This window comes from Buteo buteo, chromosome 18 (genome assembly GCF_964188355.1).
Source record: "Buteo buteo chromosome 18, bButBut1.hap1.1, whole genome shotgun sequence".
NCBI lineage: Eukaryota > Metazoa > Chordata > Aves > Accipitriformes > Accipitridae > Buteo > Buteo buteo.
The window spans coordinates 22344947-22367858 of record NC_134188.1 but is presented as its reverse complement, the minus strand read 5'-3'; the positions used below and the strand labels follow the sequence as shown (position 1 = coordinate 22367858).

At 39.5% G+C, this 22912-nt stretch overlaps 1 protein-coding gene across 2 annotated transcripts in view; it reads left to right on the top strand.

The window, feature by feature from the left end:
* Window positions 1-22912, top strand: part of DLG2 (discs large MAGUK scaffold protein 2) — a 1017318-nt gene that overhangs the window by 980685 nt on the left and 13721 nt on the right. For both annotated transcript variants that reach the window (XM_075050147.1, XM_075050146.1), the window contains 4 exons: window positions 5828-5927; window positions 20245-20295; window positions 21059-21160; window positions 22095-22267. In XM_075050147.1, the coding sequence (XP_074906248.1) occupies window positions 5828-5927; window positions 20245-20295; window positions 21059-21160; window positions 22095-22267 (426 nt within the window). The remainder of the gene's footprint in view (window positions 1-5827; window positions 5928-20244; window positions 20296-21058; window positions 21161-22094; window positions 22268-22912) is intronic.

The following is a 22912-nucleotide window of genomic DNA, read 5'->3' as shown; positions in this document are numbered from 1 at the left end:
GCACCAAGTTAAATACATGTTTGCAGAATTGGAAATGCTACTTTTACGTGCTTTCTTGAAAGTCTGTTAGTCTTTCTGTTCCCCTGGTAGATGGTGTTGGTTTTAACTGTTGTTTTGTTAGGAATTAAAATTGAGTTGCTGGCTGAGAAGTGGCACTAAGTCAGTCTTAAAAAAAGGTTAGTAAAATTTCATATTTATGAATACTAAGCAACACTACCCTTGTCTGTAGAAGCTAGACAGAATGGAGTTTTTAATCAGGCTTGTACTTTTTCATTTTGGATTTCCAAGATCCAAATCTCCCTGCAGCCTCGTGGGAAAACTAAGCAAGCAGAGTTATCTTCATCTGAGCTTCTTCTCACCCAAAGTTTATTCTCACTTATCAAAACAGATCATAGTGCAAAACTTCAATATGGAATGACTGTAGCCCAGGGTTTGTTTTGGGTTTTTTTTTTCCAAATACTTGCAGTATGTAAGAAAATTTAAGGTTGAACTTAACAGAATAGGAACATGCTTCCCCTGCATCTCATAAAAGGATACAGAGAAGTTGTCAAGTGTTGCTTGCTAGCATATAACTGTGTCGTCAGACTGTGAATGAAAGATGTATGTCTTAAGGAATATACTGCGTGGTCACTATACAATGAGGTTTATAGTTGCCACTAATGACTTCTTAGTTTATCTTCTGCATGTCTGCACAGACATCAGTAGGAGCTTTCTGTGTGTGTGAACCCAGTCCATGGCCAAGTTTGGGGTTACACCAGGAAAACAAGAATAGCTCAGTAGCATTGGCTTTCTTCCAGACTTGGTCAAGTCACTTAACCTGAGTATACTTCGTTATCTTAATAAAAGAAACTACCATGGCCTCAGTGCTAGTATCCACCAGGTCACAGTGTTGCCCTAGTCCCCACAAAGTGCCTGTAAGGAGGGCATTGCTACGGTCCCCGTACTGCAGACGGGACGATGAGACAGAAGATCCCAAAGTGCCGTTAGACCCATGGTCCCCAGACCATGCTGCCGTGCTAGCTGCAAAACCACTTTTCACATAAAGCCAATATACTAACACAGGATTTTCTTCAAAAGTTTGTTCTGGAGACTTCATATTTATCATGCATTTCAAATTGCTAAGTGAGAAAGCCCCATTATAAAAGCAGAGGTGATATATACGTTTGAAAGCAGAAATGACACTGACTATCTGTTACAGTCCAAAAGTTTTCTTTCTGATATCAGTGCAACTTTTCAGTAAGATGGAGAGATTTAACATGTAGAAATTTAACAGCGTTTGGGTGCCCAGACCTTTATTAAGGTCAGTGTTCAAACAGAATAAAAGAATGTCCCTAATACAAAAAGTGTGGATTAAATACAGAGAAAAGGATTGCAGGGACATAACGTTGCTGATAAATTTTGTAGATTTTTTGTAGAATGCTGTATAAGCAAGGGCTTTTCATTTAAGTTGCACCAAAAACAGGTATTAAAGGAGAACAATCAAAAAAACCATGGCAGATGAGAAGCAGCAAAATTAATGAACTCATATACACTGCTAGACCAATCTCAGAATGAGACTGATACAGATAATCACGTAAATAAAAACTAGGCTAAAGCTTAGCTCAAACTTGCCTTTTAGGTAGTAAATGAAATTCATCTACACCCTGTCTAAAAGAATTTCACAGCCAGTGCTCTGTAACAGCTTTTTCTCAGGTGATCCCCAAACACTGGTTCCCAGCTCATGACCAAGGATTAGCATTGGTTGAATGAAATAACAAAATAAAGTATTCCCAATGTAATTGGGAGTTTAATGGCTTTTAGAAGATGTAGTTGCCTGTAGAGCTTTTAGAGCATCAAAAGAAATCTTTCCCCAACATATTAGGCTCTTCTGCAAAGCGTAAAGAAGACAACCTCTATCAAGAGCACATCTGCACTAGACAGTGTGGGCTGGATCAGCTACATCGTGAAAGAAAATTGGGAAGAAGCTCAAAGTAAACAATGATGTATTTGCCTACTGCAGTACTGTCCAACTATCAAATTACTGATACATTATTCTTTGTGATGTTTGCCACTGTAAAGCAAATTTTGAAATTGGATTGTTTATTTAATATTACATGAAACTTGCCTTTAAAAAAACACTGTCCTATTAGCTGATGGGTAACATATATATGGCTGCTGCACCTAGGGAAAAGCATTTGGAATACAAAAATGATGTTGACACAAAAGAAAGTACCAAAGGGAGTTCTTACGAATGAGAAACACACAGTGTCCTAATGTCTGTCACAACCAGGGAAGGTTGGTATGTGTAAGCCAGACTTACATAACTGGGGATATTTGGGGATATTCGGTCAAGAAAGAGTGCACATCACAATTTTTTTCTGGTTTCTCCAAACCGCAGTCTCTGCCTAAGTAGTAGCAAACAAAAATTCAAGCCAGGACATCAGTGAAAGCTTTTCTCCCCTTTTTTTTCTGAGAAAAGACTCTTTTTTCGTCACAGTTCAGATGTTGTGAAGAATGACCTCACTGTTCAGTTGTCAGACAGTACTCGAAAATTTCATTTGCTTTTCAGTCTTAGGCACTTGTCTATATAAAGTGCCTACTAATGCCAATTCCTAGGTTAGTGGTAGTCTGTGTGAACTGATGGCAGTGAGGTATAAAAGTAATCTATTGTACAGGTTTTTCGCTGCGACTGAAATGCCTGGGTTATTTGCCATTACAGGATCTTATAATATCCATGGCAAAGAAATTGTGACTTATACAGAAATCTATTTTCAGGCACTTCTTCACTGACTTTCAGAAACTCTGCCTGCATAAATACTGTTGAATCAAGCCTAAGCTTCATACCACAATTTCAATTCCAGTTGCGTGCAACTTTTGCACCGGACTGAGAGATGCAAGCAAATACCTCTCTTCCATTTATCCTATGGCTATTTCACAGCTTTCCAGCAGCATAGGGAGCCCCTGTGAAAACTGGCTCCAGAATATTTGTCAGGTCTCAAAGTTTCCATTTTACAGACATAAAATCTCTCAAAAACATGCATCTGATTTTTGCAGTCTAACCTTACCACCATTCCTCACATGCATGATCCTTTCTTAGAAAAGAAAATATGTGTTCAGTGTGGGTCTCTACTCCTCCACCAACAGAAAAAAATCTGGAATTAATACAGTGTGTCCAATGAAAACATCATTTTATTCTGCATGAGTCTCCCTCTCCTATCTTTGCCAACCCCCTTATCTCTATACATTAGAGATATATATCATGGTATCTGTAAGAAGATTTTGCTGGGTGTCTGCAGGATTTCATATCCTTAAGGTGGAGACCATCAGCCTGAGCTTAATCACATTTATATTGGATATATTGGATACAAAACCAAAATCAAGGCTCCTGCCTTTGGTTTCTTGTGAAGCAACATGCACTTAATGTACAAGAAAATAAATACTTGGTAAACCCATTCAGTTAGTACCAAGGACTAATTATTTCTATAAGTTTGCAGGATAAGACCCATTTTAGTGTTTTATAATATTTTACAGTTTCTTTGTTATTTTGAATACAAACCATCTGACTACATTATGCTAGTATATAGGGTCATTAACAAGAATATACACATTGGTTAATCTATAGAAATATGAACACATGCATAAACATATTTGCTTATGGATATTAATAAACCAAGAGCCAGCTTTATTTTAGGAACAAGGCTTTTTACTGGTGTACAGTGACACAGTTGGACATAATACTCACCAGCTAAAAATTGCCAGATTTTGATTGTCCAAACTGAAGTGGAACAATATCTTATTAAAAAGGCAACAAAAAAGTTTATATAACTCTACAGTATACCTGTCTAATTTGGAATATACTTTTAGATCATAAGCTTGAAAAAAATATATGCTTTTCTGGTGAAAATGAATTTTCTGAAGTTTTTGCTCTAGACTGTTGTGGAAAAAATTGAAAAAGAATACTTATAAGTGTTATTTATTGTATAATCTCTGTGAAACACAGCATATTTATTTATCAATTTAATAACATTCTCTTTAATTCCAAAGTGAAATGGCATTTGGTAATGAAGTGACTGTAATTTTAAAACCCCTTTGGTTTTTGAGGTGCTATTGTGTATATATTTTTTTCCTTTTTAAAGTATAATGCCTATACTGTTACTATGTCAAATTCAGATGAATCATGACAAACAACATTTTCACAATGGGAAATGTTAACATGCTACATTCCTTTCTTTGGAAAAATAAAAGAAATTATCACAGAAAACACATTTTAATTTAATTATATCCTTTAGGTCATTAAAGTGATGTAATGTGCATGTCAGTCCTCTTTTCATCCACAGATTATTTTAATCCTTCATGTGCATTTTTTTTTTTCTTCTGGCTTTCTTTCATATTTGCTTTGTTTTGAAATTGCATGCTGTCTGGATTATTTGTGCATGACCTCCACATTAATTTCACATTGAATGTTTACATACTCTGAGAGATTTTCATGGATCATTTATTCTACGTGTGCATTTTTTTTCCTTTGTTTTCAGTTACTGAACTTTAAATATGCTTGAAATGTAAAAGTGGCATGAAACTTTGGTGACACAAGTAGACAACTATTTTAATAGAGATTTTCAGTACCTAACTTTACATCTTTCAGAAATACATATTCTAAACCACGTTTTATGCTGTGCTTCCAAAATGTAAGAAAATGAATTATGTTCTGAAACTCTAAATATATTCCATTTCAGAATTGGAGCCAAATACTGGTTATATTTCATTCGAGCAATGACAAACACATGAGATTAGTCCTTTAAATGAGCTAAGAAGGTCTCTGCTCTCTTGGAGGTGATCACTTGCAAAGTCGTGTAGGTATTGCATATGTTGAGTATAGGAAACAGCGTAGGACGTTGTCAGACCGACAACACAGATCATTTCAGATAAGCACTATCTGCAGCTCAGCGTAGGTGCCCTCTGGAAATGCCAGCTTCTCTCAATTGACTGTATAGGGACCCTAATTCCTCATGTAGTATCTGAAATAAATTTCCCAGCTAAGCATATCCTGCTTTTACATAGTACACTGCTATGAGCCCTTGTGACTGTCTATAAAGTCAAAGGTTTTATTGTGTAAAAAAAAAAACATTTTTTCCATATTAACTCCCCATTTAAAAAATTAAAGCAATATATGTTGCTCAACATGCAATGAAATACTGCTTATCAGCAGAATTCCATCTCTAAATCACATAAAACTACAAGCATTTCCAGAGGAACCTAATGAGTAAATATACATGTATAAAATAAAGCAAAGTATTTTTTTAATTATGCAAAAAAGTGCATTAAAACAGATTTAAGAAGTTGTTGATTAAGAGGCCAAATAAAACATTATGAAACCAGCAGCAGTTACCAGAAAAAAATATTTGATTTTAATTGGCACAGGGCTGAATTCACATACCTACTACAAGCAAATCAAAGGCTTCCGCTTTCCTCTTTGCAGCCTATTCTTTTTCAGCCAGTTAATTAATTCTGTGCACAGTCTGCTATGATTAAAGATGAGTGGCTTGATCTGAAAGCGTGCTGAGCCATCTGTAGCTCTTCATCTGAACAAGCTAAATGCAATAGTTTCCAAGTAAGGAGCTGAAGGTTGTGATTTGAGACCTCTGTAATCAGATCGATCTAGTCTCCAGGGGCTTTGCCTTCAACCTGCAGACCTCACCGCCACCACCTCTGATTCTTTGCAGCCACTTGGTTTGGACTGATTTGAGTCACTACAGTTCTCTCCACTTTTACAAACTAGTTGTTTTGTCAGCATGAGTGTGACAACAATTAGACGTCCCTGTTTTTGCCCCATGCCTTTTCTCCTTCACAGTCATTCAATGACAAGCGTAAAAAGAACTTCATCTTTTCACGAAAATTCCCATTCTACAAGAGCAAGGAGCAGAGTGAGCAGGAAACAAGTGATCCAGAACGTAAGTAACCTCTTGGAGACGATGTCACATGCAGCAGCACAAAAAATGGGTGACACGCATGATACCAGTATCCCACACATCCAGGCAAATATCTGTCGTAGGCAGGCAGGAGAGGTATTACTACTGTGACCAATGTGTGACTGCAGTTTGGATCCAGCTGGTCCTTCCACCCCTGGAAACATAACTTTCAGAAGAATAAAACAGTGACCTTAACTTTTGGAAGAGCAAATGTGGCTCCTCAAAGTCATTGTGGCACCTGTCATAAATCCAAACTTCTCTCAGATTAAATATTCCCAGATCAGAACTGGCTCAAAATAATCCAAATGTGGTTTCTCTCACAATACTAAACTAAATTATTACTTTTTAAAAGGTCTGCTATAGTCTCTTTTTTGCCTTTGACATTCTCCAAGTTGATTGCCATGGGCAGCTTCACTGAAAGTTTAACGATTAAATGAAGCAACCATGCTAACAGCTTAAAGAAGTAAATCAGATCTTGGAATGTGTACCTCCCCGGGCATTTACTGCTTGCTTAAATTGTACAGAGAACCAGCATTTTTGAAAATATGTGCTAGTTCCAAGCCCAAATATTCACTTTTTTTCTTAATAATTCTCTCCTAAATTTATCTGGTGAGGATCGTTTCTGGAACTTTATTTATCTGGTTGTTCCTTCTTCCTCACAGCTCCAAAAGCCATGTATCGTGGTCACTGCCTCTTTCATTGGCTGCATTCCCATAGAATATGGGTCTAAAGTTGTTTCAGAAAGAAAAAAGCAGGGATCCAGATTGCTCAATCAACATGGTCAGTCATGGTAGTATCCATTTCAACTCCACTGACTTCTTCCTTCCTCTTCTGCGGCTGTTCTTCCTTTCTCATTGCTCTCTCTGGGGACTTCCGTGCAGGACATCCCCGGATTAGGTGACGACGGTTATGGAACAAAGACTCTGAGTAAGTTCCCAGGAATGGTCACTGTAAATCTTTTTTTGTTTTGTTTTGTTTTGGCTTCTGTTCCTTCTCTGAGGACCCTCCACTCCTAGCATGCACAAGATAGAGTTTTATTTGTTACCCAGCTGTGAATGCATCAAAAATGTTTCGATCATTTTGTTCTGCATGACGATATTAAATAACATACAGTGTATCAAGCAGACACTTTCACTTCTTTTGTAATAACACTTTTTGTTTCTGACAGTATGTTATTGTTCCCATCATGGCAGTTCTGTAGAGTAGCATACCTAGAACTCGTTTTGCTGCCTAGACTGTTCTTTTCAGCAACAACCCCTCCCTCTCCATCTAAAGGGAAAGTTGAACATTTTAACTTGATCATATCCTGAGGAGATCAATAGACAATTATTTTATGCCGTTGCTTCTGCATTTTCAGCTTTTTGCATGGGAGTGTTTGTTACTTTGCTGGATTTTAGATTAGTATTTGTTATTAATGGAAGAAGTCATTTGCAGGCTAGAGAAGACCATGCCTTCTCCAAAGCTAATTTTGGACCCATTTCATCATTAGCAACCTATTCTCTGTTATGCTACCTTAATCAATTTCTTTTTCTGATGCAGCAATCCTGTCTCAAGACTTGGCATTGCAGAATGTGTAATGTGTCAGATAATTGTTCAGAAACAATTTTGCTTCCTCGAAAGTTAGACCAGAAAAAGTTGTATAGAATGAAATATTTGCAGCTGATTTCTATATAAATAGCTACATTATATTCTGTATCCAGATCTAAATAATTCAAAGAAAATGCCACTTGCATGTGTTTGGCTACTTCTTCCTCAGTTCTTATCCTTTCTCTTAAGCGCCAAGTAATTGGAGCAAAATGTGTGTGAATGCTAACACTGCATTGCCTACTGTTTTGTATGTGCTTTTTAATTGCAGGAATGCACATCCATGCACACAATTTTAGAGATTATTCCATTTCTGACTCATTTGTTGAAGGGACTTTTTAATGGTTTAACTTTAAGCCATGCAGTACCTCTCAATTTAAAGATGAAAGCTTCATCTCTTGTACAAAGAACAGTTCTGCAAGACTAGTTTTGCCAGTGATAGACGGCAAATGTGGCTGCCACCTGCCTTTTAACAATTCTGCTGCTTTAAGTGTCCTAGCAGCTCATTAGCAGCAGATCCTTCCCTGCCTAAAGAGAAGTAGAACATTTACGATCTGATAACCCTTCTGAATATCTGTGTCCTTACAAAGGCAAATCTCCATAACGTCCAACCATTTGAAAGGAGATAACTGAATTCTGCAAATTGCTAAGGGAAAAGTAGCATAGAGTTATATAGGCTCTAGTTTCTCTATTAATACTGGACCTAGCTTTCAATTACTGACACACCTCTAGACATTCCCGCCCATCCAAATTTCGCTAATATTTGACTCAGATATGCCTTTTAAATGACAGTTCTTACTATGAAGGATATTTTTTTCTTGTTTAATAAAGTTCTTCAGGGTCCTGTATAGCAGATCAGTTTCAAACAACCCTTGTTAACTTGCTAAGAAATGTCCAAAAGTCAATATACTGTTTTCTTCAAAATGTAAGTTTAATTCTTTAAAGCTTCTTACTAAGCCCAAGATCAAAGTTTTCCGTTACTGTTTTTATCAGATATCATCACCTCTCATTTCTGCTGTTCCAGTAACCCAGTCAGGCCCACTCTATGGACCCTAAGCCATTAGATTGGTACATGGGGGACACGCAGCACCTTGCAGAGAAGAGGTGGTCTTGGCACTGTTCCCATAGTCATCTTTCATGACATCCATGCATGGTCTACTCTGGGTTCATCCCAGGGGATTCTTGGCTTTTATGAGTTCCTTCTTTCACTGGGAATGTTTAGAGGCAGTTGCAGGTGAGTGTTGTGGATCACCCACAGCCTAATCTGCCCACTGGTTTAATGACAAATATTGGACAAATTTTGGCTCCTGGGGTTTGTCAGGAGGTGACTTATTTGTACCCATTTTCCATTTAACCACTGTGTCTTTCTCATTAAGCCAGTGTGGCTCCCAACTGTATAGCCATTATAGCATTGGCTTCTAAATGTCCTGGACCAGCTGAAAAGTTTCAACTGTCAAATGATCTTTTGGGTGCAAAGTAATCAGCATTTCTACCAGAGATAGTACTAAAACTAGCATTTAATGTGGTTCTGCAAATCTCCTGGAGACCATATAGCATGGTCTGACTGACTGTAAACAGTCTGCTGGCTACAGTTTGGGAACAGCAACTTCACATGACATAGGTTGCACCTTCCTTTAAATAATATGATAATAGAAACAGGACACCAGGCTTGCCAAACCAAAAGCCTGGTACCATCATGATAGTTAGTATATCCTTATTCACCCATCCAGACTGCTCTGGTAAAGGTTTTCATACTCCAGCTCAAATCCTGAGGCTAGACGATGTCTGAAAAAATATTTATTCCATTTATTTTCTTAGTTTTGTCATTGGCTTTGTCTTCTCTTTTTGGACAGGGTAAAATAGTTACGGTTACAATATTTGATATCAAAACCATTTTCATGTTAATTTTTAACCCTTTGGGATAGTGCACAGTGATTGAAGATGGACACAGGTTAGAAGTTTAGCAGGAATAGTTCCAATGCATTAATGATGCACGTTACTGATAGTACAGAGTAATATGAGCAGATGCTCAGGTTTCATGAAATTACTCAAGACTTCCAGTGAGATGCAAGTGGACCATAATATAATTTGAAATTAAGTTATCTGAGATGTCATTAACTGTCTCATCAAGAAAAGACCTGGCTTTGCCATGATGCATATCACTAGCTAATACATACAGTCTCTTTCTGAAATGCTACAAGAGAGAAAGCTTTCATTTTACCTGTGTACTAAATTATCTGAGAGTTTTCAGGTGATGCCACTGCATAGTTTTTATTTCCTCTCTGCACAACTACCTTTGCATGACTGTGGCAGTTCTTTTAAGTTTCTGCAGCTTTGTGGTGCTTGGTTATGTTCTTTAATTTGCTGTACTGTTCTTGCAGAACATGTTTCTTCTAATGCCAGCGATAGTGAAAGTAGCTACAGTAAGTTACTGCTTTCATTAGAGTCCTTTTACTTTGCATCGCTTGTTCTGTTTGTTTCTTTTATTTTGTTTCTCTCCTTGCTACTCTTTTGTTAATGTTAAAAAGATAGTTGGAGCAAATGGCTTGGAATTCAAATTTACAACCACATCTTGAGTACAAAGCTATAAAAGAAAACTGGCAACCTTTATAAAAGAAGGGAGGAAGGTTGTTATTTGGAATGTATTCTGGGACATAAAACCAAACCTGGCTTTGGGTAGCCTGTGAAAGTCAAGATTATTTAGTTTAGTGACAAGAAGTTTATTTCAGCAGGGAGGGGCAGTTTCTTGATGATCTTTTAAGAGTAAAATTACTCCACAGCTCTAGTCAAATCTGCAAAAGACATCCTCTTTACAAGGTCACAATTTTTACTTGCATTTCTGCATGCCTGTATGAATGTCTAAGAAATAGTCCCAAAAATTTTGTTGAGCCCTTAATTTTGCCAGTACAGATTTCCTAATGCATATTGAAGTCTTCAAAAAAAGGTAAGATAGACCTTCAGCCCTTAGGCACTGACACTGAATGTCACTGATTCTCTGTAGGTAGAGGTCCCAACCCTGCAACCTGATTTGGTTAGAATTACAGACTCCATGTGGTCATATAGCTAAGAGGCAGATTGTACATTCTCGGTAATTATTAGTCATAGCCCAAAATTGAACCAATATAACTATTTTTTCTGGAAATGTTGAAAAGCAAAAAAAATAAGGCATTAAATAAATGACTGGAAACATAATAATAGGTAATTAAAACCATAGATTGCTTACTAAATCATCCAGTTGTTTAATTTTTTCAAGCCATTTGCTTAGCAAATCAAGTTTTCCACCAGTCACTCAGCACTTGTGCTAAGCACCCGCATACATTCAGGTAATCATTGGTATCATACCTCATATTTACTAGTCTTGATATAGTGCATAGCAGTTGAGCTCTGTTAATAAACACTGGTTTGTTTCAGTAAAACAGCTAATCTTATGCAATTCAGAAATGGTAAATTAGTTTGTATTCTCTTGTATTGCAAAGGTTTCCTTGGAAAGCAATTGCCAGAGTCACAAGAAAACAGTAGGTGCTCTTGAACTACCAAAATCCAATTCTGAACTGCTTTATTTTTAATGTGTCCTCTACTGAGGAAGAGAGGAGGATTTTATGTTTGAAATATAAGACGCTCCTTCCCCAGACTGACTTCACAATCAGGAATGAGTCAATAGGTTAAATATTCAAAAGTTTGCATGAGTCAAATCCTCCAAGTGTGTTTGGAGTTGGTGAGCTCAGGGTGAAACCCCAGAGGAGAATCCAGGCTGGTGGCGGAGCACATCCCATGCCTGATGAACTGTCCCAAGCAGGAGACTTAACAGGGGTGCCCAGTTGCAGCTAAACATTTGGGTCAGATCCACAAAAGCTAGTTCCCAAATTTCATTATAAGACAGGCCAGGTAGCCAGTTCCTCGATGCTGTGCAATAGCTTGAAACAAAGTGCATGTTTTGAGGTGCAAGAAAAGGGATAGAAATGGTTTGAGGAAGTTAGTTGGGACATAGATTCCTGGAAGGAAAAGTAGTGTTGGGGTAACAATTTCCCCTGGCAGGCACTCTCCTTCTAGAGTGCTTTCCATCAGGGCAAGCTCCTGTCTCACCTCCTGTTGGCTGGAGCTCCCCACACGTTACTGGTACGTCCAACAACTGCTGCCTGGTGGAGAAGATGCAGGCAGCATCTTCCTCCTCTGCCCATGGGAGAGCTATGCCATTTAGCAGCAGAGGAAGCCAATCTTAGATTATACCAAATGAAAGCGGCTTTAAAATCCAGGACCTGGTGCCCAAAGGGCCTAATTCCATTTGCTAAGGATTCATTGGTGTGTGCTGACATGACATTTGAAGGCATGACCTTGGGCAACTAGCAACTTCAGTTACCAGCTGGAAATCACTGTTTCAGATAGCCACGATGGCATATCCACACTAACCTGACTGTGTGTTCCATTACTACATGGCCATGGTATATCAGCATATCTCCTGTGGGGACTTAAAGCCCTCCTGAGTCCAGCTGGTTACTCTCTGGATCTCCAGGCTATGTTGACATAGGTCAACAGTACGTCCCATCGCATGCTCATTGCAGCAAATCTCCCCTAGAAAAATGATGACTCAGGAACAGAGAAGAACCAGACAGAGGAGGGCGAGAGGTGGGTGGTCAGAGAGAGCAGTCAACAAATTGTGAGGGCATGGAGATAAGAGAGATGAGGCCTGTCACAAAAAAGTTGTCTTATTTCACTGCAATTCTGACCCTGTGGGACTGTTAAGAGAGGACACTGCACAGTAGAAGCCTACCAATATCCCTCATGTGGGAAAAGTAATTATCACACCTAGTCTGTGAACATTTCCTAAAGATGTATTACTCACTGCCTTCTAATTTATTTATTCCTAATGAAAGGAAAAAAATAATAGGTGCTCAGGGTGAAGCTCATTCCTGGTAGAATAAGACAGCATGCAGTTATTATTTCTGCTCTTCTTGTTTGCATCTGGGTAGCTGGGAATGGGGCCCAATGTCAGTCACTGCCACAGAACCAAGTTTGTTTTAACTCCATTTCGAGCCAGCCATGTTGCAAAGCTGTTCTTCGGTGTGATGTAGTGCCACTTTGAGGAAAATTTGTGTGTTCAAGGTGATGCACTACAAGTTGTTTTACCAGGACACCATGTGTGTTGACCTGCAAACTCATCTAGCCCTCAGTCTGTGCACTGGTGAAATGGGGCATAGTAAGAGCAGGAAAAAAAGTGAAGCTGAAAAATTCATGGGGAGCAAACAAAACTGCTGGAGACCCCAGGGGTTTTGCATGGGGTTGTGACCCTGCCCCAGTGCCCCTTTTCTCTTCTGTTTCCCCAGTAAATGAGCAGGAAGAAAGGGGCTGCCTGCCCCACTGCTTTTTGAATTGTGGGAAATTGGGGAAGAGTGGGTCCTGCACTTGGGTCTCAACAACCCCATGCAACACTACAGGCTTGAGGAAGAGTGGCTGGAAAGCTGCCTGGTGGAAAAAGACCCGGGGCTGTTGGTCAACAGCCGGCTGAATATGAGCCAGCAGTGTGCCCAGGTGGCCAAGAAGGCCAACGGCATCCTGGCTTGTATCAGAAATCGTGTGGCCAGCAGGAGCAGGGAGGTGGTTGTTCCCCTGTACTCGGCACTGGTGAGGCTGCACCTCGAGTCCTGTGTTCAGTTTTGGGCCCCTCACTACAGGAAAGACATGGAGGTGCTGGAGCGTGTCCAGAGAAGGGCAACGAAGCTGGTGAAGGGTCTGGAGCACAAGTCTTATGAGGAGCGGCTGAGGGAACTGGGGTTGTTCAGCCTGGAGAAAAGGAGGCTGAGGAGAGACCTGATCGCTCTCTACAACTGCCTGAAAGGAGGTTGTAGTGAGGTGGGTGCTGGTCTCTTCTCCCAAGTAACAAGCGATAAGACAAGAGGAAGCGGACTCAAGTTGCACCAGGGGAGGTTTAGATTGGATATTAAGAAAAATTTCTTCACCAAAAGGGTTGCCAAGCATTGGAACAGGCTGCCCAGGGAAGCGGTGGAGTCACCATCCCTGGAGGTATTGAAAAGACCATGTAGATGTGGTGCTTAGGGACATGGTTTAGTGGTGCGCTTGACAGTGTTAGGTTAATGGTTGGACTCGATGATCTTAAAGGTCTTTTCCAACCTAAATGATTCCATGATTCTATTAAATCAGCAATTCATAACTTGGCCAGCACAAAGAAAAGCGTGTAGGTAGGAAATGACTGGCAAGTGCCAAGTGTTTTCCTGCAGACATTCGTATTTGTCCTTATAAAAACAGGCCAGTTGGAGTCCAGACTGAGGTGTTCTGCATTTTTTCTAGTGGGTCTCTGGCAATTGTTTTAACATGTTTCTCTAACTTTTGCTTCTCATGATGAGCATTTAACGAAAAGTAGCTAGTGTCAAAACCTGTACTACTTGATCATTCCTAGAACCATTCCAAACCAGGTGTACAACTACACAAAGTGATGTTGAAGGCTTCTGAGAGCTGTCCAGGCTGTTCCCTGGACAGTGATTAATAGAGGGGTTACAAATTGACTGGGTTTTTTCTAGGAGATATTCTGATGCATTCATATTTATTTATAAAAATATATTGCTTAAAAATTCGAGTATTTGGCTGAAGTATTGCTCATGTCTTGGGCTTGGGCATTAAAAAATCAACTTCTCAACAGAAATCAGATACTTTTTATTTCAAAATAACGATAAAATTGAAAGTCCTCCTATGTGGTCTCAAGAGAAAATTCTTTGACCATTTCTTAGCAACAAGGCTGTTGCAGATAGTAAACCTGATTTTTTCTGCCAGTGCTCTCAACATGGGGTTTGTAATAAGCAAAAGAGTTGGAGCCAACAGTAGGATTTTTTTTTTATCCCAACAGATAACCTTCACCTCCATTAACTTCAGGGGGAACCACAAACACATTTGACAGCAGAATCTGGCCCTTGATAAAAAAATTTAAAAGTATTTTTGAGCCAGGAACAAATGCTGGCCTGATCTAAAAGGGGCTGAGCTGCCACACAGCTGCTGCTGCATCACAGTGGCCATGCTAATATGAAGGCTACAACTATGTTAGTTGATTTGCACCTGTTCTCAACAGTAAAACCAATTTTGCAGAGCGGTATATAAAGTCCTGGTCTAGCAGAAAGTTGTTCTGTTTGTGATAAGGATACACACAGCCAACTTTGACTTATCCCTGAACCAGCTAATCAAACCATGATTGAAAGTTTATTTTGAGCTCTGTAACTTAAAATGTTCTGATTTCTTTTTCAAACCAAGCTTGTAAGAACATATTTTTTACCATGGACTCATCAGTTTTTATTTTGTAAGACATGATTTTCACAATGGCCATGAATTTCAAGTCCCTCTATTGCATATGTGTTGTAGTGCTCTTACATGTAGTTCAGTAAAGGTTTTTACAGCTGTCATCAAAATTACATACACATTACCACATCTATTCAGCCTAATTGCCTAACTGGTCGTGATTGCACCAATTACTTAGAGAGGCAATACATGAATAAAAATTAAAAATAAGGGAAATTGTTAGAAACAATTAGAAACCCCCTGTCAGCAAGTCAGTCTTGTAATGAGATTTGAAGACTCAGAACAAGGTTAAAGGAGTCCTGATTATTATGTTAGGCCACTGATTAATTAGGACACTTACGTTGGCTCTTTCTTACACTCCCCAAGGATTGCTGTATTATCCAGGCACACTCAGATTGGCACAAGTATTGAAGTCTCATTTTATGCCCTCATAAGCTATATTGATCTTAAACATACAGTGCTGATAGATCACTTTTCGGTCATAAGTTCATTCTCAGACTACTGATGATCTTTTTATGTATTGGATTTCCAGCCTTTCATAGCTATCAACATACTTCCAAAAATCGTGTGTTTACTTACGTAAATAGAGGTCCAGGAAAGGGATTTTGAGGCTAGGATATTGACTGTCCAGTGCGGTCTGTGCAGATGAAACAAAACAAGAAATTGATTTGTCCAAGATCTTGCATGTATGACTCAGGTAATCCATACATTAGCCCAAAACCTAAATGGATGGTGACAGGAAAATAAAAAATAAAATGAAATCTTTGATTTTAGAACCAGCTGAACAACAAAATTCAGGCAAGAGCTCAAAATAAAATTAATTTGGCTCATCTACATCTACATGTATTTTCACGTGTGTACTGATGGTAACCTCCACCATTAGTCCAAGAAATTTTAACGAACCCAAAAACTCTCTTTGATTTTTCTAAAATCTTAAATAATTTTAGCTGTCTTCATAAGTACTACTTTTTTGTTATTCACTGTCTTAGATCGCTTTACAGATTTTTTTCATTCACAGCCATTAATAGCATGCCAAAATCCATGGATTCCCACTGCAGAAGGTGCTTGATGAGGGTAGGCGTTTAGTTACCTGGTGGCTGCACCACGGCAGCTCACCGCAGCTCTCCTGCCCCGTTACCCACATGCTGGGTGCAGTTACACCAGCACTGTGGAAGCCCTGGATGCTCTGGCAAGATAATAGGAAATGGGCCCTTTTTATGGGTTACATGAAAAATGCCTGATATCTGCCAGGTCTACGCTGAAACTGGTTTTGAGTCTCACAGACTCTCTGCCATCTAATCAGAAAGGGAAAACAGAGGCAACACCTTACATCCATTTTAGGGCTACCCCTCTGAAATACTACAAAATCCTTTAAAAAGACTAAATTAGTAGTCTTTATGAAACTCATCTGACTGCCCAGGACCTCTCTGCCCAGCTTATAGAGGCTACGAGTTATAACAGTCTCCAGGTTATTCTTCTCTTCCCAAGCATGAGAAATCACCAACAGGCAAACAAAGAACAAAGGGAAGCAGAGCCATAGTGATCCTGGGAAAGTGAAAGCCCTCCAATAATTTTACTCATAAGTATATTACATTTAGGAAAGCTTCTTTTTCTTCTCTCCTTATTTTCTTTCTTCCCTCCTTATTTTCTTTCTTCTCTTCTCTTTTTGACTTGATGGAATTTTACTGAAGAACAGGGGATCATGGCAAAATCCAACAGGAAGGGCTTTTTCTTTTTTCTCCTTTTGTTTTGTCTGTTAAATTTCACAAAGATTTTCCAGATCAATAGACCTAATCTGTGCTAATTAAGCTATTAATGTGGGTGGTAAATGAGGCTTAGTCAAATGATAAATAAGAGCCCGTGTCCTGCTGAATTTCACACTGTCCCCCACACCTCAAAGCCATCGCAAGGTTATAGCAATCTGATTATTGATTGACTCTAGAACTCTTCATTATACTTAATACTTTATGGACTACTTCAAAACCATGCAGTACTGACTGAGTAGAGATCATTAAAGAATACCATCTGGTACAGTTGACATGCATATTAGCCTTTGAGGAATTACAGGATTTTGTCTGGACAGTACTTGCAAGGCTTTTATTCACATAGAAACTTGAGCTTCCTGAGCCCTTTTTCCAGAAAAGTAAAATAGTGGAAATGGTGCAGCTTTCCTCAACACTTGCACTCCATGTTGAGTCTGAAACTCAGCATCAGGAAGATGTCTATCTTTAAGTCCCTATGTATCACAGCCAACCTCAACGTTTCGCCTTGCTGCAACCCTTTCCAATGGCTTAAGCTTCAGCACAGTTTGAGGGGGCTGGAGTTTTTTCTTTGCTTTCAGTCTGGCCAGTTGTTGTGGTTTAACGCCAGCCAGCAACTAAGCACCACGCAGCCGCTCACCCACTCCCCCACACCCAGTGGGATGGGGGAGAGAATCAGAAAAAAAAAAAAAAGTTAAACTTGTGGGTTAAGATAAGAACAGTTTAATAGAACAGAAAGGAAGAAACTCATAATGATAATAGTAACAATAATAAAATGAGAATAATAATAAAAGGATTGGAATATACAAAACAAGTGATGCACAATGCAATTGCTCACCACTTGCCGACCGATGCCCAGTCAGTTCCCGAGCAGTGATTCCCCCCTCCCAGGCCAACTTCCCCCAGTTTATATACTGGGCATGATGTCACACGGTATGGAATACCCCTTTGGCCAGTTGGGGTCAGCTGCCCTGGCTGTGTCCCCTCCCAACTTCTTGTGCCCCTCCAGCCTTCTTGCTGGCTGGGCATCAGAAGCTGAAAAATCCTTGACTTGAGACTAAACACTACTTAGCACCAACTGAAAACATCAGTGTGTTATCAACATTCTTCTCACACTGAATCCAAAACAGAACACCATACCACCTACTAGAAAGAAAATTAACCCTATCCCAGCCGAAACCAGGACACCAGTTTCACAAGACTCTTGTGAAACAACAGGCTGGTTTGTCTCCATAGCCCATACCCTACTGATAGCGTGGATGTAACGACAGCTTTAGCGTGTGGACATGTCTGCCAGAGACTGGGCAAAACAGAAGGTAAAATCTGTACTGGCTTATTTGTGCTGGTTATAATTCTGTGCCAAAGCCAAATATTAGCCCACAGAGAAATTTTTAAACAATAGTGTCAGAATTACTGGTTATTTTCCTTCAGTTGCTCCTCACAGTCAGTCCCATGGGATTCTACTGTTTAAATGCAGATGTCTGCATCTGACCTTGCTGTTTAAATGCCGTTATGGGACAATGGAGACAAACACACCCTTCTGACTTTTTCTCTCATTCCAAAGTAGACATCTAAAATAGGTCAGATGACTCATGTCTTAGAATAAGCACTTGCCTATTTGTAGGCACCTCTTGACTCTAAAACGTACCTAGGGACCAGCTCAGACATAAGCACTCACAACACAGGCTTCTGAAATTAGCTGAAATGAATCCCCTTCTGCAGCTCTGTATGCCACTGAAACAAGTATTTTCAAGTTTAAGAGTCTATTCGTACAAACAGGCTGCCTTCCCTCTGCCTAGTACATGATGGCTTCATCGCCCACCCCAAGGTCGACTTTGTCGGGCTGTTGAAAAGCATAGATGGCCTTGGCTCTGGAGGGCAGGCAGTGCAGGAGCACGCTCGTCCAGCCTGGAGAGTGAATTGTTTCATCTCCAGGGAAATGGGACATCCTGAGTTTGATATCAGCCCTAGAATTCCCAAAGAAAATAATACACCTGATGCATGAAACCTAGTGTAACAATAATTCTAGGGTTTTAACTTTGCAAAAAGCCAAAGTTAAGCAAGTGATTACAGTATCAAACATTTGCAAATAGAGAAGAAAATCCATTATCCACACTCCTCATATGTTATGTTGCCTTGTCCTCAAAAGCTGTCTAATTTCTTCCTTTTATTAAAAATTATGTTTTCTCCTTTGCTGCTTCAGCACCATTGCTAGGTTGGAGTTGGTCCCTCTCTCCTAACACATCAGTACATTTTTTAATTTGCTTTTTCTGTCATTGTCCTTAATTACAACATTATTTTTACTTGAAAAGCTTTCTTACACATTTCTCACAAGTGTCTAGATAATATTTCACAAAAAATACCTATCAACATATTAGATTCATGAGATGGGAGTCAGCTTAAGACTAAACCACAAAAAGTTTTGTACCTACTTGGGAGCTAGGCATTGCATCCAATACAAATCTTGTTAATATAGTTAATGGAGCCTCAAGAGTGACTCAGATAGCAGTCAGACTACTTCAAGGTGAGGTGTAGCCCCTTCTAAATCCTACCTATATCATCCATCAGGTGTCAGGCAGCGCTTTTCCCCTGTATGTGCACGCTTTGGTTTGGCAGGAGCCCACCAGAATAATGTAGCACAGGCTCATGTGCATGCAAGCAGATGAAATGAAGGCAATCCTGTCTATTTTACAAAGCCCTGGTACTCCTTATGGCACTCTTTCTTCTGTAGTATCTAAATTAGTTGCAAAATCCCATCTGTGGATCTTCGCAGAGACAAGCCCTGAACCGAGTAAAAATAAAATCATAATTTTAAACTTTGCTAAGCCTAAGTCATATTTAGAATGTACCAGAGCCCTTATGTGGTACCATGTATGTGACAGTGACCTAAAAAAAGAGAAATGTCCAGGAATTATTCATGCAGTAGATTGAAGAACCCTCCCCTCTCTCCTCTTGCACTCTCGTAGAGAAGAGGACAGTGATGCATTGGGGCTGCACACCTGCACCCAAGTCATGGTCCATATAGTGCCATTTGTTTCTCATGGCAAATTTCTCTGTTTTTTAAATGTCACCATGAGGAGCACTGTCCTAACAGGAGTGGAGGGAGCATAAGTGTTTAAAATATGATGCTGTGAGATTTGTGTTCAGGGAAAGGATAAGGGTCAGAAAATAGCTCAGAGCTAGACGTCAGGCTGTGAATAAACTAGACTATGGAGGTTATGCACAGAAGGACGATCAACCAAAATGCGTATATTCTGAGGATAAAAATTGTTCAATTTAGGTAGCCTGTGGATTTGCCCTGCAGCAGCATGTTAGAGCCTTAACAATAGGAGAAGTGAAAGAATTGCATCTTAAATTTCTGCACTATCCTTGGAAACAGCCTTGCTATCAAATCAATAAATGAAGTCTTATTGCCCATCATTGAAAAAGCCCAATTTCAGCCAAGAGAATTGAAACATGTGGCAGGGGAGGAAGGGGAAGGAAAAATGTGGTCTCCACACTTTAAAGTTATGAGGGACTTTGGAATGGTTCAGATGAGAGTATTACCAGAGAGAAGTGTTGAACCCAATCTGTCTCTATGTGAAGCATTTTATCAAGCTTTAGTACTTGACGTGTTGCTTGTCAGCTTCAATCTCTTCTCTTTCTTCTCTCGTCAGGAGGCCAAGAAGACTGCATCCTTTCTTATGAACCTGTCACCAGACAGGAAAGTAAGTCTCATCTGCTGTTCTGTCACTGTTCCTTATATTTTTCATTTCACATTTTGGGGGCCAGCAGAGCAGTAAGCCTTGCTGTACCAGCACCAGATTCTCTGTGGCTCCTTTTTCTTGACCACTCGGTCTATCGCATACAAAAGAAATGATGTAAGGGTCTCCCTTGCTAGCCCCCACTTCCTAACATTCTCAGGACTCTCCCCAGTACCCTCTCATGGCCTTTACTAATAAATATGTTCATCAGTCTACAAAATACTGATGCAGATTTTCTAGATTTACTGCAATATTGTTACATGGGAAGCCTTTATTATTTTCCTTCGAATGTGATATGTGCCTCTAAGCAGGGTAGATGAACCTATGGGAAGACAACTGAAAATGAGAGCGCACCCACCTGATTTAATGGGGGATGCACTCATTTAAGTGAGGAGAAAAAAAAATCCTATCATATCCTTTCCATGCCTCATGAGAGAGTCCTTCTGCAAGCGTTTGAGAGTGACCTTATTGAGCAATAGCAAATATATACACTTCCACATAGTCGTTTGACTACATGTTCATGCACCATCACAGAGCTCTGCAGAATGAGTGGTACTCGTTCCTTTTTCCTTATCCATGTCAATAAATAAACTATTCATCAATAAAATGTACACCTAAGTTTTCACTTCATACAGAAAGGCAACAACTCTGGTTAATGCATCTTTGGGAAGATTTACTGTTATTGCCAGTAAGATTATCAAACTGTGCCTTTCTTTTTGTTGTTCAGTTAATTACACCAGGCCGGTTATTATTCTGGGTCCTATGAAAGATCGGATCAACGATGATTTGATATCTGAATTCCCTGATAAGTTTGGGTCATGTGTACCACGTAAGTATGATTGTACTCCTTCACTGCAGCTATGTGAACTGTAGCGCTTGGTGCCACACATTAAGTGAATTGCTGTGAATGCAGCATCCGTGAACTATTTGTAATTGAGTTTCTCAAAAGCCATTTTTCCATTGGACAAAAAAGGGGAAAGGAACAAACAGAAAAAAAGATTGTGAAAGTCTGGAAAGAATTTCTCAGAAGAATTGTCTCAAAAGCTGTAGCATCTTTTTAAAAAAGGAGCCTTCTAGCCACTAACTCAATTTACTCATCAATTAATCTGTGGTTTCTTAAATAAGATAAAAGTTTGAAATACTGGTGAAATGTAAAATGTTTCAACTCAATTGCACAGCATCCATCAATAAAAATATGGAGAAATCTGTGATTTGTCAGAGGTCTAGACTGTCTAATCTGAAAGCAATATTGGACCCTGAATTAAGCAGAATGTTTATATCTTGGATCATTAGAGCTTGCTGAGTGTTTATTTCAGACCCTGATTGCACTCTTACTTCATTTTAAACTGTTGTCTCTGCAAATACACCAGCTTAAAACTGCTAGAGATGAGATCAGAAACAGCCTTATAATTAAGACTACATTAAATTGATGAGATTGTGATTCATTTTATCACTGTAATAGGATTAGTTTTACAATCTGGAATGCATTTTGTATTTGGGGTTTGTGTGTGATCCTGCCGAAAAAAGTGGAATTCTGGTATTGATTGGAAGTAAACATCAGAAGGCATTACTTTGAAAAGACAGCTTTATTGTCATAACTCCATTGAAAACAGTATGTAGTAGCCAAGGATCTGCTCCCAGGTGTGAGGCACCTCCACTTACAGCAGACCCAGCATTGTCCACTGAGCGAACCATAATTGCAGCATTTTTTGCATGAAATGTTTTTACAGACTTCTTGATCTTCTGTCTTTTGTTTCATGCAGATACCACACGGCCAAAGCGTGACTATGAAGTGGATGGGAGAGATTATCATTTTGTCATTTCAAGAGAACAAATGGAAAAAGATATCCAAGAGCACAAATTTATAGAAGCTGGGCAGTACAATGATAATTTATATGGAACTAGTGTCCAGTCTGTGAGATTCGTGGCAGAAAGGGTAGGTTGACAATGGTTTTATTGACCATGCAACATGACCTGTTTTGTTTCCACACTGTATCTCAGACATGACTCTTCTGCCAAAAATACAAAATATCTGCAAAACAGCATGCTAATCCTTATAGGCTTTATAATGACACCATAAGTGGAGTCTCTGACTTTGAATGACAACATCCTTGGCACTTTCTGTACCTGGATGTAGTGCCATCAATTCAGGAAACTAACACAGCGCCTCAGGTATGCCCCAAAACATCCTTCCCTCTTCCCTCTGTAAGACAGGTAAATAAACTTATCTCACTTTCACAGAGGCAAAAGGATGAAGCACAGAAAGATTAAATTACTTGCCTCGGGTGACATAAGGAGTCTTTGACACAAACAAGAACTGAATTAACCAGTAAAAATGTAGACATCCTATTACTTTTATGAATTCATTTTCCTCATCTCTGAAGAAAATCCTCTCCCCCTTGCAAAGTTCATCCCAGTAAAAATAAAAACCAAGTTTGTTCCCATATCTGCAGTGGCTATTTTATATTAGCACCAAAGCAAACGAAAGAGCGCAGAGGAGTGGAGCGCATGCCCTGGGGTCCCTGTTCCCTGGTGTGCCAGCAATGGCCCCATTCCAGGGCACTGCGTTGCGGAATCGCTT